General features: G+C 49.5%; 1 protein-coding gene across 5 annotated transcripts in view; it reads right to left on the reverse strand.

Annotated features, from left to right (window-relative positions):
- Nucleotides 1-16,667, reverse strand: part of Hipk2 (homeodomain interacting protein kinase 2) — a 193,168-nt gene continuing 176,501 nt past the window's right edge. For all 5 annotated transcript variants that reach the window (XM_050147932.1, XM_050147931.1, XM_050147929.1 and 2 more), the window contains exons 13-15: nucleotides 16,094-16,341; nucleotides 11,813-11,976; nucleotides 1-10,994 (exon numbers count right to left, since the gene is read on the reverse strand). In XM_050147932.1, the coding sequence (XP_050003889.1) occupies nucleotides 10,533-10,994; nucleotides 11,813-11,976; nucleotides 16,094-16,341 (874 nt within the window). In that variant the 3' untranslated portion in view covers nucleotides 1-10,532. The remainder of the gene's footprint in view (nucleotides 10,995-11,812; nucleotides 11,977-16,093; nucleotides 16,342-16,667) is intronic.

Consider the following 16,667-nt stretch of genomic DNA (forward strand, 5'->3'; position numbering starts at 1 on the left):
TACAGTGATTCCAAACAGTTTAATGTAATTCCAAGACAGTGTGACCACATCTCTACACATATACAATATGCATATGTGAGTGTACAGATTCCATTAATAACTCGCTTCACCTCAGAGACCGAAAAAATGATCAAAAAGAAACTGAGTAACAAGCTATAACAGAGTTCACCACAACAGGACCCCCCCTTCCTCACCCTACAGTTAGTAATATTACAATTAAAATAACTATATTCTTCTATAATTTTTCTGTTAAAATCATCTCATAAATTTACAATGCTATTATTAGTTTCCAAGACTAATATAAATTCACTCCATTTTTCTACAACGAAAATGATGATTAATTTAGAAGCGCACGACATCATGATGAAAACGAGCATTTTAGTAGCGACAACTTCATCAGTTAAGAATTAGTTTTCTTGAAAAACATTCTAAAGCCAAGTAAAATATCCACCCTTATAACATACCTATAATGAGACTAAGGAACAGGTTACAGAGAGGTCTACGACACACTGGTTTGTCCTTTTAAACAAAAGTAGACATTATAAATAAAAAGAGAGACACACCACAGAGGAAAAAGAGGTACACGAGAAAATACTGTTGCACGCAATAGTTCCCACACAGATTAACATGGATTAACACTTTATTACAGAAACCATACAGTGAAGGGACACGCTGGCCAGGGCTTTCAAGGGGTTGTCAAGACTGGGCTGAGATGACCTGCTAGAGAAATATCTAGGTGAGATGACCTGGGGGAGGGAGCCTCCTTCCTTGGACTGGGGAATGGGCATTGACAGGTCCCCTCTTCTCCGTTTTAGTCCCAGGGAGTGTGTCTTCCTGCCCAGAGCGTCCTGAACCCACAGACAGCTGAAAGGTAAGCATTGCTACCGAGCTCTCTCGCCCGCCATCTTCACGGTGCCATTTTTCTTTTGAAATGTGAGATAATATTAGGCTGTAGCTGAATGCATGCGGTCAGAGCAAAATGGGTGGGAAAGCCCAGTCATGCTGGTCTGTGTCCCTCCCTCTCCCAAGCCTTCGCTGCTGGAGACCCGCAGAGCAGCAGAACCCTCACAGTCTCCCAGCTCTGCTGAGGTGAGGTGGACGGTGAGGGCTGGGTGCTGGGGCCTTAGCTGCGAGTGAAGGAACAGGATGCACCTTGCTCATTGGACACATCAGTGCTCTCCAACCTCTAAAGGGCTCCTCTTCCTTCTCATCCATAAAGCTATACGTTTCCTATCAGAAAATTTGGCTTGATATATATATACACAAACATATATATCAACATCTCTATCTATACAGTGCTTCTACTACACTAGGAATCCTGCAGCCCCAACATACGCCTTTCTTGTCAACTTCATTTGGTTAAAAACACACACACACACACAAAGGGTGAAGGGTGCTTTTGGGGCTAGAAATGATTGTGCCCTGGGTAACCCATGGAAGAAAGCCAGTCTCAAATGGGCAGTACACAAGACAGAGGGATGTGGAAGGGCAGGGAGCTAGCCGACTTGGAGGCAGCGTGAACAGGGCCTCTGCTTTGAAGGGTGTGTGTGTATTCTTCTCGCTCAGAGTCACCGGAAGCTAGAGGACAGCACGGTCAAGTCACGTTCAACTTCCTATGTCCTTCCTCCTAACCTGAGCCAAAGCACTGACACATCAATAGCAAATCCACAGTCCGTCAGCCCAGCAGGGAGCCAGGGAGGCAGGAGCAGGCTCTCAAGGCTAAGCAAGTCTTCTAGTTGACTGGAGCTTCCCGGAAGTCCTGAGGTCTGTGCTGACAGCGGGGGCAGAGGTGGTAACAGAAGCAAGGAGCCAATGCAAGGGGGAGGGGCAGGGGAGATCCATTTTTGGAAGTTGGTTGAGAGGAAACTAAAAAGAGCGACAGCAGAGCCCTTCTGTAGATACAGTAAATTTAAACTTTTCAAATAACAATGAAAAGCCCATTTCTATACCTCTCATTTTTAAAAACATGGGTTAGCTCCAAAGACAATGACACAAAATTCATTTGGTTTATTAGTGCAAAGGAACACACACACACACACACACACACACACACACACGCACGCACGCACGCACACCAGGACCTCAGAGTATGACTAAGGAGGGTGAGGTGAGGAGCATCGTACAGGACATTCATTCTCAGAGACCACAGGCGCACGCCCTCAGCACTGGCCGCAGGGGCAGAGCAAGCAGAGGTGAGCAGCCCTGAGCCTCGTGCTGCAGCTCTCAAGGGGTCTGTGGAGGAACAATCACATCACACATTGATCACCATGGGTCCTCCACAGTTCAGTGGTAGCACAGGAAAAAAAAATAATAAAACCCAGTCCACATAGTGAGTTCCAGACCAGCCAGGGCTATATGGCGAGACCCTGTCTTAAAGACAAAACACAAGACAAAAATAAAACACCCCCAAACCCAACAAGACGATCAGGAAAACTGGTATTTCCTGTCTTCTCCTGCTTACCAGTGGAGCCCACACTTGGCTCTGAGGCCTGTTTCACTGTAAATCCCCTCCATGGACCCAGCGCCATGGGCCACCCTTCGTCCACCCCAGCTCCTTCGGCTCAGAAGCACCTATGTCCATCAGCAGAGGCCTCTGAACTAGGTTTCACAGCGTAGCTGGACAATGGGTAAATTAAAGTACACATCATTTTACATGGGTTTTGTTTTTAAAGAAAAATGACTAAGACAGTAGTGATATGTGAAAACCCGGCCAGTGAAGACGGCATAAGGGTATGGTTCTCCCTCTCAAAATGCTGACCTCTAGAGGGTCACTGGGGACCCAGAAACAGCAACCATACCTTCAGAGCTGCTGAGAACCAGCACCACCTACTGCCAGGTGAGGGCTCTGGTCATGAAGGAAGCATTCAAGCCAAGACAAAGTTGCTGGAGCAGGGATCACTTCTCACCGCCCCTCCATGCTGTCAAGGCCTCGACCACAAGTACCGATACTCATGGCACAGGACCCGGCATCTGGCCCAGGCTCAGGCCTTACCCCTTCCCATTCCCTCTAGACTTCCTCTCATTCTCTCAGGGTCCCTGGAGAGCAACAATAAAGGAAACGCGCATATTGGGCTACAAGCAATATAAGCGGAACATGCCTGCCTGGGGAGACACAGCTTCTGGTGGAAGAGTCAATCAATCGCTGTGGTTGAAAATGGCAGTTAGGAACAATTTTCTTTTAAGAAGTACCAGGTTAAATGTAAACTATAGAGCACGTTAACTATAAAAGGTAGCCAGAAGTATGCTTGAGTATGCACAGTTAACTGTGAAGTCTACTTGATACCGGAGAGCGCAAAGGGCATGTTACATGGTGAGAACACGCTCCACACAGCCTTGACACCACACTGATCACGACACAAGGCCATCTCTTCTGGTGGAAGGGCGAGCTATTCTCAGGACTCACTTCGGCAACAGTGACCAGGGTATGCGTTCATCCTTACTTTCAGCCCACCGCGAATTCATAGTCTTTTGAATGACAAGGTCAAGCTGGCTACATGATTTCAGAAAAGGCTAAAACCAGGACGAATGCCCATATTTGAGGTAATTATTGCCATTGGGTCACAGTTTGCGTAAGGTAACGAATCTAAACCATCTGAGAACGTTGCGAGGTGCTCTGCCAGAGGCCCAGAACACCACTGACACCAACCAGGACCTCAGAGCTGCGCTAGCTGGGTTCACTTCCAATGAAGTTAAAGTTCTAGAAGAATTTAGAACTTGTGTAAACGACCTAAGAACTTAGGCAAACAAGCCTGGAGACAGTCAGTAAAGACATTTTTAAAGAAAAGAGAAAAGAAGCCCAACGGAAACAACTGAGCAGATACAGTGCATGGTGAGAGTCTTTAAGGAATGGAAATCTAGTCCTAGAGCATTTCCAGGTTTTTGTTACCTCTCAAGGGAACTAAACTGTGCCGGTAATGCTCCCAATGGCATGGCAGTCTGAGGCGCCTCTTTCTCACTTCCTGGCTTGGTTGCTTTGCTCTGTCATGCTCTGTCCATCTCTTTGAGAAGGTCTCTCTTGCAAGAAAATGTGATTTTGTTCCTCTTCCCAGCTTGCCTTCATGCTCCCCTTCCTCCTCTTTTTTTGTTTTTCTTTATTTTTGTTTTTGTTTGTTTCTTCATAGAAAAAAAAAGTTCCTGGACACAGACCAAGATGGTATTTACAAATTTGGTGTGAACCTGGCCCCTGGTTCTGCCCAGAGCTGAAAAGAGGGTCTGCTACAGAGATCAGAGCTGCCAAGGTATTTATCAAGTACAGTAAAAAATAGCATTTTGGAAAAAAATATATACTTTTAGTATTGCCTTTCTAGGATTAACTATAAGCAAGAAAAATCATCTTATTTATTTATTTTTATAAAAGAAAAGAACACTTTCCCTTCAGTCTGACAGGAGCTGTAGCAGCGTGACTAAAGCTAGTTGCTGGAAAGAAACCAGAAAGGAACTCTAGGAATCCAGAGAAACTCCCCGACTGTTCTTAAAGTCAAACTCCTCCTCTTCTACCTGCATCCCATCCAGGAACTCTCTTTGCACAGACACGCTGAGCCCGCAGCAGCATAGGGAAGACAGAGCGTGACATTCAGCAAAGGACTGTCCTCGCTGTACACAGGGAGGCAGCTGAGGCTGGGTCTGTGAGCTAGTTCTAGAGCCAAGCAGATAGAAGGTCAAGCCCGTTCCTTCTCACCAGCTGGGTGGCCTGGGCAGCTTACGGGCGCTTTAAGCCAGGTGCCTCATCTGTACAGGGACTGACGTGGCTGGTGTCACGGGGCTCACTGAGCAATTCTTAGCCTGTTTGGCACTCAGGGAATGGGAGCGTCATTGAATGACCCATTAGAGATAGGCTGTCACTGTAGTTAGTTAAACGGGGAAACAAATTTTACATCAGTAAAGTCCTGATTAACAAAAAAATAGGTTTAAAAACTTGGGGATTCGGAAATGTAGCATGCTTTTCCTTTCACACATTCCAGTTTCTCAGAGGGACAGCTCTTCCATCTGTCAAACAGGGGTATTGACTTCTTGCCAGGGGTGGGTGGTCGTGATGGGTCTGTGAGAGGATGCTCAGCAAGGCCTTGGCATACTGTGAACACTCAATAACCGTTGGTGAGTCCTCATACAAGGTGTGCATCAGGAGGTCATCTGTGCAGTGCTCTCCTGCACAGGTCTGGGATGTGGGACCCTGAAAGGATTGGGGAAGGGTCTGTGACAAGGAGCCTCAGGCTCTCTTTTCTGGCAACTCTGAGCCAGAAGACCCGGGAAACCTCTCTTCAGTTGGTCACTACAGAGAGCCATAGTGCCAAAGTGTTCATGAGGTTGTTTTTGCAATTATGTATGCCTCATTTCGCCATCTTTGGTTCTTCAGTGGCTTGATGGATTTGACTAAGTACTGCTTGTTGAGACCGGGCAGGTGGACAGATGCTGCCATCTCAAGCCGGTCCTGTGCATCCAGAGCCCGAGAGGCAGCGTGGGTCACCAGGGAAGGGTTGCTTGCTTGTTTGCTAGCTCCCCACAGAAGCATGAGATCAATTAAACACAAATGAACACTGTAGGGGCCTCAGTTACCTAGGAACAGCAGCACTTAGGACCAGACTCCACTCCTCTTTAAAGATGAGTGGTTTTAAAATAAATGCAGTGAGATTAAAAAAAAAAAAAAAGGAGGCAGGATAGGGAGGGGAATAAATGGAATTGCATCACTGAAGCCAGTGTTGCCCAAGGGAACAGGGGATGACATTTGTCCGCTTGTAAAGGTGTCTTTGGCTAAAGAAAGGGACAGTTTTACTTTCCTCTCTAATTTGGTAAGGGCATCTCTGGCCTGCTTAATTTTGAGGCCCCCCACCGAAAACCTGTAAAGCACATAAGAGGGGAAACAGGAATGAGGAGAGAAGCCTGGGAGACTCTGGGGCAATGAGCTGTGGTCCAATGGCTGGCTGGGGGTTGTGTGGTCTCGGGCTGGGCTATGAAGGAGACATTACCTCTCACGGAACTCTCTCTGCTAGCTGAGGGCACCAAGAAATTTTCTTCTGTTTTCTGTCCTAGCAGCTACTTGACAGGCCAGCAAGAGCCATGCACACATCCTACTCTGCCCTCAGCCAGATGATGAGAACCTGGGGGAGGGAGGGACGGAGTAAGGACCCAATCACCCTTACTACCATGAACCACCAGGAGTACTTCCTTAAGCCTCCTCAACATTAATTCCACTCACTACAGTCAGCCAACGCACTCCCCTGCCACACCGTTCAAAAGTGTCTGCATCTCCTAAGAGCTGGTCTAGGGAGGTCCTATCGGCGGTGCTGACCTCCTTTCCTGACCTGCTCCATGCAATGGTTGGTCAGCTTCAATCCTTAGAAGCAAACAGAACAAAGCCAAGTTGGCTTTTATAGTGGAAAACAACCTTGCCACCAGGAAGGAGAGAAACTTGACACTGCCCCCCCCCCTTTTCCTCTGAACCACACCAACCACATCCACTTCACAGGGTTAACTGACATGAACACCAGCCTTGCCTACCCACTGGCCTGCTCATCTGCTTTCCTAAAACATCACTCCGACATACTGACACACAGGCCTGTGTGCCAAGGCCCAGATGGTCAGTAAGAACCCAGCGAGCAGCAGAGTCTGCTGACCTGAGGGTCACGAGGTGCCACAGACCTGTCTCCTTCTCATCTTCCTCAAGCTGAGCAGCGTTTCTTCACTAGAGAAGGCCCAGAGACACATGGTCTACTAAGGACTAAGTGGCCCCCTCCCACTGAGAGCGTACGCAGTACCAAGGACAGCAGCCTTTCTTCCATCTTTGCAAAGGGATGAGGTGCTGAGCACCTCGGGAACTTAGGTGAGGGTGCTGACTGGCTGGGGTCTCGTGTGACTTCTGTACATGGACTTGAGATCAGGGGAGGCGCGGGAGTGGAATGGAGGTTTGCCGAGTGGCTATCTTCTGTTCGGGGAACTTCCTTCACCGGGGGCCTGCTTGTTCTGAGTGACAGTGGGTAATGCACACACACCCATCACCACAATGCACACACTGAAGGGCACAGCTAGAGCCCGGGAAGGAGGTGGCTACAAGTCCCACTGTGCCCTTCACTTGCCAGTGATTTAGGAGTCCTGCAGCATCTGAGCAGCTGCTGCTCTGTCTGCATGGGGCTCTCTTATGTCTCATTCCTTGACTTCGCTCCCTAGAACAGTGAGCTGGGAAGATGTCTGGAAAGAAGCAGACTAGGGAAACAGGAAGGGTGGCAATTGAGCAGGACAGAGTGAGGCAGAAATATCTCACAAGGAGGCACTGGCTGCCCATGACCTTCACTGCACCTAGTGGCTTCTGGGTGGGACCACTGTCTCTGCACTGAAAGAGCTGAGCTGAGTGACGGGAAAACTGAAGGTAAGGAAAGGTCGGGGCAGCTTAGAGAGGGGCCTTTGGAGCTGACCGTCAGATGTGAGGCAGGCTAAGATCTGGTCAGTAGTTCAGACGCGGAGGGAAGCAGAGAGAACGTGGGAGAAACTGCCAAAGGTCCAAAAGACATTGTACCACCAGCGGTTGAGTACCCAGCTGGGCCATGTGAGAAGGACCCAGTATCCGAGTCTCTGCTTTGCAGTAGCCTTCTTTGCAGCTCTCTATGGGACAGAGATGAGAGGAACAATTTTTCCTAATTCCTGAGCCTTCTTTCCTTTTGTCTCCATTCCCTCGGACAAGACTGGACATCTGTATGTCCCTCCTGTCTACTCATATACTCACAGCTATAATAAAACAAATTTACATATTACAAAGAAAACACAAGGATACTTGGAATAAATGTGTACTTCACACCCTGACTAAAATAGCAACAAGGTGATAATGATCATAATTACAGTGGCAATAACACAATAGTCAGTACGGTAAGACTAACTTATGAGCAACAGGGAACATTCATGGTTGGTCTGGAAGGAGAAGGGGAAAGGACAGAACGGGTGGAAGAGCTTCAGTGTCAGCGGACAAGAAAAGATGGAGGGACAAGTCTAGTACGAGAAGGCCCCATGGGAAACTGCTGCCATCTGACTGCTGGAAGCTCCGTGACAGATGGGTTTCCACGCTGGTGAGGCTCTAGGAGCCTCTGGCTCAGGGGTTCTCCAAAGGCTTTGATGCCCACCCCACCTTGAACTGACTTTTCCTGTTGTCTCACTTTCAGCTAAAGCCAGGCTTGGGCTAAAATGGTTCTGACTAGGACAAGGATGCAGCGTCCTCCTGCAGGCCTGTTCCATTCACTGTGCTTCCCGCTAGGCCTTGGCTGGAGTGGGTCAGGCCTCGCCAGGCTCCAGCATCTCTTCCTTTTGGGCAAAGGTGCACTAAGACATATCCAGTTGGGGGACCTTATAAGAATTGATGGGTGGGGAGGTTTCCAGAGTTTTTCACAGCTAAAAGCTAAGTAAGCTTCGTTACTGAAGGAAGGCAGGTCTCATGAGGAAAGTCTTTCACAGTAGATTGCTCAGGGCCTGCAGAGGGAAGACAGGGAGGATACTGGGAAGGCTGGACTGCTGACCACAAACCTTCTACCTGAAGATGTGGATTAGGGGCTAGCTAGGACTCACACCAGGCTCAAACAATCCATACCATGCTACTATGTCCCATCCTGGACCTGACTGTCTCCAACCTCCATGGCTTCAGTTTCCCAGTAGGAGCAGAAAATTCCTACCCACCTCACTGTTCAAAGCCGGAGAAAACATCCAGAATGCAGAGGGTGAAGGGCAGATTTCTTTGAGGCTTAATTGTCCATGGGAGTGTTTTCCCAAATGTCCCTCCAGCCCCTCTGCCTGCGCATCTCTCAAAGGCAGAGGTCCAAGTGGACTGGGAGACCTAGGTTCATTTCAGGAAAGAAGCAACAGCAAATGTAGCAGTGGCGGTCTGCAGGGGAGCCCGACCGCAGTCCCTGGAGCTGGTGGAGAGATACGCAGGTATATCTGAGACTACCAGGCTTCTGTGGGAGGGAGGGACTGGGGAGGGATGCAGAAATGGGAACAGGTCTCCTGCCTCTCCCCAGATGGCTCCAGGAAGCGGGTGGTGGGTCTGGAGGCTGAGGCAGCTGCCTGGCGAAGCCAACATCCTTAAGACCCCCTCCCGTCATGTGTGGCACAGCTAGGGCAGGGTGGGGAGTCTCTCTGGACCTCTGCCCTCAGAGGAAAACTCAGCACAAGAACAGCTGTCGCCAGTGTCCCCCACCTGGCTCTTACATCTCTCCTGAGATCCACGCCTCCCCGCTTTTAGTTATACAAGCTTCTTTGAAATCCTTCTGCTCACAATGAGCCCAGGAAAGACAATCCACGTGACATTAAAACAATACAAAATCAAAAAGACCCAAGTAAAATACTCTTTTAACAGCTTAACAAAAGAGCTGAGAACATATCTGACCTGCCCCAGCCAGTTCTTGGAGTACCAGTGGAAGTAACCCTTCACCGTGTCTGTCTGTCTGTCGGTCGTTAAGGCACTAGGAGGGAATGATGTAAAATCAAGACTGCAAGGGCTGTGACGGCGGTGCCAAGGGACACACGGGGAGGGTGGCAGCCCCGCTCACACCCACACGTGCTCACGCACACTCACTCGTTCACCTAGACCACCACATTGGCTCCTGCCTATGCTAGATCACTTGTTTTGTGCAATTATATTGAGGAATAGTCTATTGGTATCACTGGAGTTGAACACAAGGTAGGAAACGAGGGCGCAGAGTGCTACATTCTACTAGGGTGTCCGTGACGACCTTGCCCTATGCTACACGACTAGGGGTTGATTCGAGATAAAAAGAAAAAATCACAGAAAAGAAAAAAAAATTAAAGACTGCAACACACATTATTATGATATCTGAGGAATAACATTGCTTAGAGATTTATCCAGAATACCCCAAAAGAGGAAACCTGCCCCTCTACTGAGGGTCTTCCATCAGTCTGGCTGACCCCACTGTTCCTGACGAACGAGCCAGAACTGGACTTTGCCAACCCCAGACCAACCCCAAATATGAGCCTCCTCAGGCCACGGCCTGATACTTGAAAGGGGTGCTGACCCTTTTGGAGTTCTGGAAAAATCCCTAATTTTCATGTTCAATTAATTAAAAATCTATTGGATTTCCATTTCAGGTCTCCTTGACAGCAAATTCTTCAATGTCACTTGCTGCCATATGAAAATAATCTTTAAAAAGTTCATAAAGTTCTTCAAAAACTGGGGCCCCTTGCTTCCAGAATCTTCCTGTAGCTCTTCTTTTCCTTTCCAGTTTGGTGCAGAATGGGTTTGTGAGCTGAGTTTTTTCTTTTTTACTCTTTTGTTACTAACATTTTTCTTTTTCTTTTTTCCTTTTTCTTTTTTAAAATAAAAAGCATAGATTTCCCACTCCTTAATCCCTTCCTTTTAAAAGGTTCTCTTCTCTGCTCTAAGTCCTCCCACTTCCTAGTTCAAGTTTCACTTCTGTCCCAACTGTCCCCCCTCCCTGCCCCATTTGCATTGTTTGTGTGCGGCACCTGCAGTATAAAACCCCAGCTCCCCAGGTCTGTTGGGAGCTCCTCCACCCCCTCCCTGCGGGTCCCTCCAGTGTTTATATGTAAGGGTATTGGTTGACCTTGGCAGGACTCAGTGGGTATCCAGTGTAGACGGTGGAGGCTGGCGAGGCGCTGATGTAGGTCTGATGGGCAAACTGGGCTGGATACTGACTGGGGTGGATGGTGGGTGAGGGTAGGACCCGGGGCCCCATGCTCACGGGGACTTGGTGGACGATGCCGGCCGGATAGGCAGTGTGCTGCACAGTGTGGCGTGCTGAACCTTGGGAGGCCACCAGGTGGGCTACGGTGCCGGTGGAGCCTAGGGCTGTGGGCGCGGTATAGGTGTAGAGGTGAGGCTGGGTGGGGAGATGGGCAGCTGCAGCCAGGTGGGGGTGTACAGTGCCATGGCTGGGGCTGTTGTGCGGGAAGGTGTATGGAGCCTGGGCCATAGTCGGAGTGATGTAGGCCTGCTGCCGACGGTGACTCCCAGTGCGGTCTGTAGCCATGTGCTGCTGAGCCTAAGAAGGAAACGTAGCAGAGGGACAGTGTTAGGGGCAGGAGGGGCAGGAGGGGCAGGAGGAGGGACAGGGTGGGAAGCAAGAGTGACAACACATGCTTCCCTTAAAAGCAGAGAACATGCGATGGCGCATGCCTTTAATCCCAGCACTCAGGAGGCAGAGGCAGTCGGATTTCTGTGAGTTTGAGGCCAGCCTGGTCTACAAGAACTAGTTCCAGGACAGGCTCCAAAGCTACAGAGAAACCCTGTCTCAAAAAAAAAAAAAAAAAAAAAAAAAAAAAGCAGAGAATATAAAAATTTGACTGAAATGAGAAAGTGATGTCTGACTGGCCAGTCACCAGACTAAGGTGATACTCAGCCAGTCGGGACCAAAGCCAGTGGGCTGCTCTGCTGAAGTCATCCCTCTCTGAGAAGTGACGGCTTTCCCACAGGCTGTGACATCTCACTCTAAAACTGGGGACTTCCAGAACCAGTCCAAGCAAAGAGCCCTCTCTTCTGCAGAGAACCCAAATCACTGGGGCATGTGTGCAAGTCCTAGGGTACTTTTTCCATGGGTCTGGGGCATTGACTGTGAGGACTCCCTGAAGAGAAGCAACTTCAGGGCTAGTCTGGTGACCCAAAGCAACAGTAGGATACTATGCGTATTCTTTGCTGGGCCCTGCGATCAGCAGGTCAGCTCTGGCACCATGTCACTAAGTTCTCTATCACTTGGCTTTGGGCTGGCTCTCTGTGAACCAGTGTTACCACCTTTCCCAGCATTGGTCTAGCGTAGGAATAAGCTATCAAGGCCATTTAAGGCATTGTGCTGTCGGGGTTTACCTGGCTGAGATTGAGGGGTTGCTGCTGCTGGAAATGGGGGCCTGGTCGCTGCTGCCGGTAGGCGATGGCTCCTGATGAGCTCCCTGAAGAGTGGCCACTAGTGGAGGTCACGGTGCTGGAGGACTTGGACTTGAAGGAGGATGAATGGTGACTGGTGCTGACCGCTGCAGGGGGGGGGGGGGGATCAACAGGTCATAGGTCAGGGGCATGTCCTTGGCTGTCGAGAAGATGCGCTCCCTCCCTGTAAACAGTAGTCTTCCAGGAAGGACATGTTCCTGACACTGCCCAGGCATAAACCACTCAGTCCCCTGACCTAGTCAGGCATTCGTCTTAACTCTGTAGAGGCAGCTGGGCTCTGGCCCTTGGCTGCATGGTGGGTTGGAGCGGCAAACAAGGGAGACAGGAGTAACACAATCAAGGGTAAAGGCACAGGCCCAGCTTGGACTCCGCGCTGGTCCTCTATCTGGGAGGTGTGTGAAAGTTAGGAGGCCTGACTGGCTGGCCCCGGGTTGCTAAGAGGATCAGATGCGATCATGTCCATGGTTGGCCCTAACAAACAGCTAGGGTGAACGCCAGAAGCTCCAATAGCCCTGCAGATCTCCTGACCCAAGGCAGGATGAAACTAGCTCTCCCGGGAATGGCCTGAGAAAAGAATATGGCTGGCGTAACAACTGCTCCTATGTTACTGACAATGTAGAGACTCTGCCCAGCCAGGAGGGAGCTCTGTACTTGGGTCAATGCCGCTGGGGGTGGCAGGAGAGTCTGCATTCTAGCACAGTCTGGGTGTTGATGCCGCTCAGTGGGAAGACCACAGCCTTAGTGGGTAGAAGATTAAGAAAGGCAATACCCATATTAGGTGGCTCTAAATGCCTGATTAAGGGATCCCAGAGCTTTACTGGGTCTGCTGTCTTAACCTAGCCAATATGTCCTAAGCACAATGCTGCCTGCTAGGTACTGTGACCATTTCCCCCCAGGAATAGATGAGGTGAGAATGGTAGTCAGGAGGCATCGCAGAGCATAAAGGCAAGAGGTAGAGGCAGGGAATGCGGGGAGGTGCTAACGGTTGGGCAGGATAGGCCTGAACTGTGCAGCTGGGCGGGGGTGAGACATTCACCCCCAGAGAAAGTAAGAGCAATGCTTCGCAAAGGAGAGCACCTAAACAGATAGGCCATAACCCTCTTCTCACCCCTTTTATTTTTGATAGGGTTTTATTCTGTAGCCCAGGCTGCCCTCAAACTTGTAATTGTCCTGCCTCTGCTTCTTCTGCGCTGGTATTATAGATGTGCATCGCCACGTCTGGCTTGGCTATAGCTTCTTGACTGAACAATACCCAAGAGTCAACAATAGGCAAGCAACAAGCAGACACATAGTCACGAGGAAATACTGCACGTCTCCAGATGCAAAGCTGCACAAGAGCCTGGGCAAACATGGGGCAGGGGGAGAAGGTCCCTGACACTCTGTGTTCTAAGGCCTGCAGGAACAAAAGAAACCTGTGAATTGTGCTACTGGTGTCGTACGGTTTAAAAGCTAGAGTTAACATTTTCACTGTACCCCTTAAGAGCTAAAGAGCAAAGAAGAATTAATTGAGAAGAAAATGACTTTGGTTGGGAGGTTGAAGGACACCCTGCCTCGCACTGCCCCATGCCAACCAAATGCCAATCTAGGCAGTAACGTAATGCCAGTTGGGAGATGGGCTGCACGAGACAGGTGCACATGGGTGGTGTTGATTTTCTTAACAGGCCTGAGGAGGGCTTTGCCCAATGGGAGAGAGAGGTTGCTTTAAGGGAGAAAGGCAACAGACCCCTCATCTCCACTGGTCCAAGGGTATCTTAGCACCTTCACATTGTGTCTTGTGGTTAATGATTCCTCCTTTCACTGAGTTTCTGGAATTGACTAAAATCAGGCCATAGCTCATGCTTAGGACAGATGGTACTACACATTAAGGAACCATGTAAAATAAAAGGTGGGGCCTTTGAGTGACAGGCTGGATCAACTTTTTGACAAATTCCAGGTCAATGAAGTCAGCGTTGTGAACCCCAAGGCAGCCACTGATTTCATCAAAGACACTGGCTCATTTGTCAAAGGATAAAGCGAAACTGGAAACCTCGGGACAGCAGACCGTGGCAGAGGGACCATACTACCTCTCAAGAGACTCCTAGCCTCAAGTAAAGGAAGATCTCCCAGAAAGAAGTTCCTAAATTTGACTGTCCTATCCTCTGCATCAGAGTCCCTAAGGAGGTGCCTGAGACTTGGGATACTGAGCTGAATCCAGAGGCAGCCAGGTGCTAATGGAGCAAATGACATTTAGGACTCAGTGCCCAAGCTAAGTCAGTGAGATTCTCAAAGCCCAGCCCAAACCTGTGTCTCTGAGGACTAGACAAACCAAGCTGCATGCCTTGGCTGTCAGCAGAGCTTCCCTTCTCTCCGGGCATCAGGAGCTTATGTGCTGGAATTGAGTTCCTCCCTGCTGGTGACAGATCATGAGCAGATCTCTGCTCTAGCTCAGCATCTTAGAAACTTTGTAGGGATTATGTTAGAGGGAGCATCAGTTAGTTCAAGGGATCCACAGCTTGGATCTGCTAAATGACAATATTAGACAGAGCCTGGTATCCCACCTGTTACCTTTATTATGGTGACAAGATGGGGGGACTGGGGCAGATTTGGTCAAGCTGTCAGGGTGGAAGAGCCCTGGATGCAGAAAGGACCTGAAGGGGAAGGGGTCAAGAGATTCAGACAGTGATTTCCTTTGCAGAGGTGAATGAGGTGGCAAGGGGTCATCACCATCCTAATGTAGGTTCTGTGGCTGAGGGAACAGATCCTCATTCAATCAGTGTGTGCACACAAATATGCTTAGAGCACAGCCAAGCTTTAGCAACAGATCCCGAGAGGCCAGCTGCACGGCCCTGGGCTAGTCTGAGAGCCTCTGTGTGCTCTTCCAGTTCCTTAGTTTGGAAATCATAGTAGCTGTAGAGCTTTCATGAAGACCAGTTCTATTAGAGTCCTTGTGGGACTCCGGGTGCCATCCCCTTAGTGAGCAGCTCAGCAGCCTCTCGTGGGCCCCACACTGCTTCTCACCCTAGATCACGGACTTTGTAACTAGCATCAACACACAGACTGTGGAACAGTTAGGATACAAAAATGAGCAGCAGTGGCAGGGTGCCAGGCAGATGTACTTAATGAACCTGTCTTCTGAAGAAGGTAGCCAGGGTCATGGAGGCCTGTGAGCACACCAAACATGGGTCACCCCCAGTCAGATGGTGAGGGAGAAAGAAGCCCAAGCCAGTTTCCATTTCCTTTCAGGCAGAGTTCTTGGTGTAAGAAAGGGGGGCTGGTCACAGGCTTGCTGTGTCACTGGGATAGTATTTCAGGCTGGCTATATAAGGAGACTAGAAAAACCCCTAGAGATCTCATCTTGAATTCTACTCTGCACCTTGAGTGGCAGATCTCAGCAGCCTGTATCTTCTCAGCCTGGCAAGTTGTAACCAACAAAGAAGAATCTTCCAGGGTAACCTCAGGTGTTTCCTGTTGCCATGTTGCAGTGATGGACAGACGGTCTCCACCAAGTAACAACAGCTTTAATGTTTAACAAAGCTTAACGGCGTGTCCCTTCCTGACATGAAGATGCTCCCTGGCCTGACAGTGGTCCATGACAGCAGGTGGCAGAAGGACAGGCAGACTCAGGCTTAGCCCCCCAATTCTTCTATGTGAACCCAAGTGAAGGAAATACTGAAGAGATGTTGTTGAGTGAAACCAAAGTGAACCACGGAACTGATTTCGAAGGCTCTGCTCACCAGCTTCCTGCCAGGGCTCGATATTCAGAACAAGTCTTGTGGGATGGTAATTCTTTAAACAAAGCCGAGAGAAATGCACTTAGCTCACATCTCTGTGCCTAAGGAAAAGTCCTACTAAAGGTCCTTGACCCCCATATGGAAGCTCAGAGGAAGTGCTCCCTCCACAGGACACCTGCTCTACCACAGGGCCCCTAAACCAGCTGACAGGAACCTGGGCGCTTTCATTGTTTATTCCTCAACCATAATAGATGCAGAGCCACCATGAGGACAGTCAAGCTTTCAGAAGGTCAAAAGGAAAATATTCTCTATGGGATATGGTGATATTCTATGATACAGACAGGGTCCCACTGTGGCTGCTTGAACAAAACCATGTGTACAATATAGATGATCTGAAATAATTCAGTACTTTCTGTTTCACTAGTACTAGCAATTCTAACAGCAGAAAGCGAGAAAAGCAGGGAATGCTAGGCTTGCTGAGGCCCCAGCTTACCTGGCCCTAGGCTGTCACAGTCTACCAACACTTCACTGGCCTGGGTCTTCAGTGGGGGTACGATGATGGTGCGGGGGTTGCCGGTGCAGTGCTTCTCCAGGCCCCCCTTAGTGTCCAAGGTGTTGGTGCCATTGTGCCCTGTGCGCTGCTGCACCGAGTAGGGGCTGGTGTTGCTGGAGGAGTCAGAGTAGGGAGAATCATGGACTGTGACACAGCTGATGACATTTTTCCTCTGCTTGGAGACCGTGCTGCAAAGTTAAAGGGAGAAGTTAGAACTGTGGCTGGCGTGAGGTGAGACACCCAGCGCCAGAGCACATGGGAAGGCAGGCAGAGCAGGGCTGGGCCTGGCCCTAGGCACGCTGACGCTGAGTGAGACAATCACAGACGGACCTGGGCTGTCCCCATGAGATAAATTCAAGAGTTTGGTGGCAACCCCTAGAACTGGAATTTGTCTGAGCAAGGAAACAACCCGAATGAACCTGGCAGGCAGAGGACCAGCTTGGAAAGGAAATGGCCCTGAGTCTGGGCTCTGGGCCTGTGAGAATCAGCAGAGCGTAAGCAGGAAGGGAAGAGG

Source organism: Alexandromys fortis, unplaced genomic scaffold (assembly GCF_014885135.2).
Source record: "Alexandromys fortis isolate MF-2015 unplaced genomic scaffold, M_Fortis_MF-2015_v1.1 scaffold_57, whole genome shotgun sequence".
Classification (NCBI taxonomy): Eukaryota; Metazoa; Chordata; class Mammalia; order Rodentia; family Cricetidae; genus Alexandromys; species Alexandromys fortis.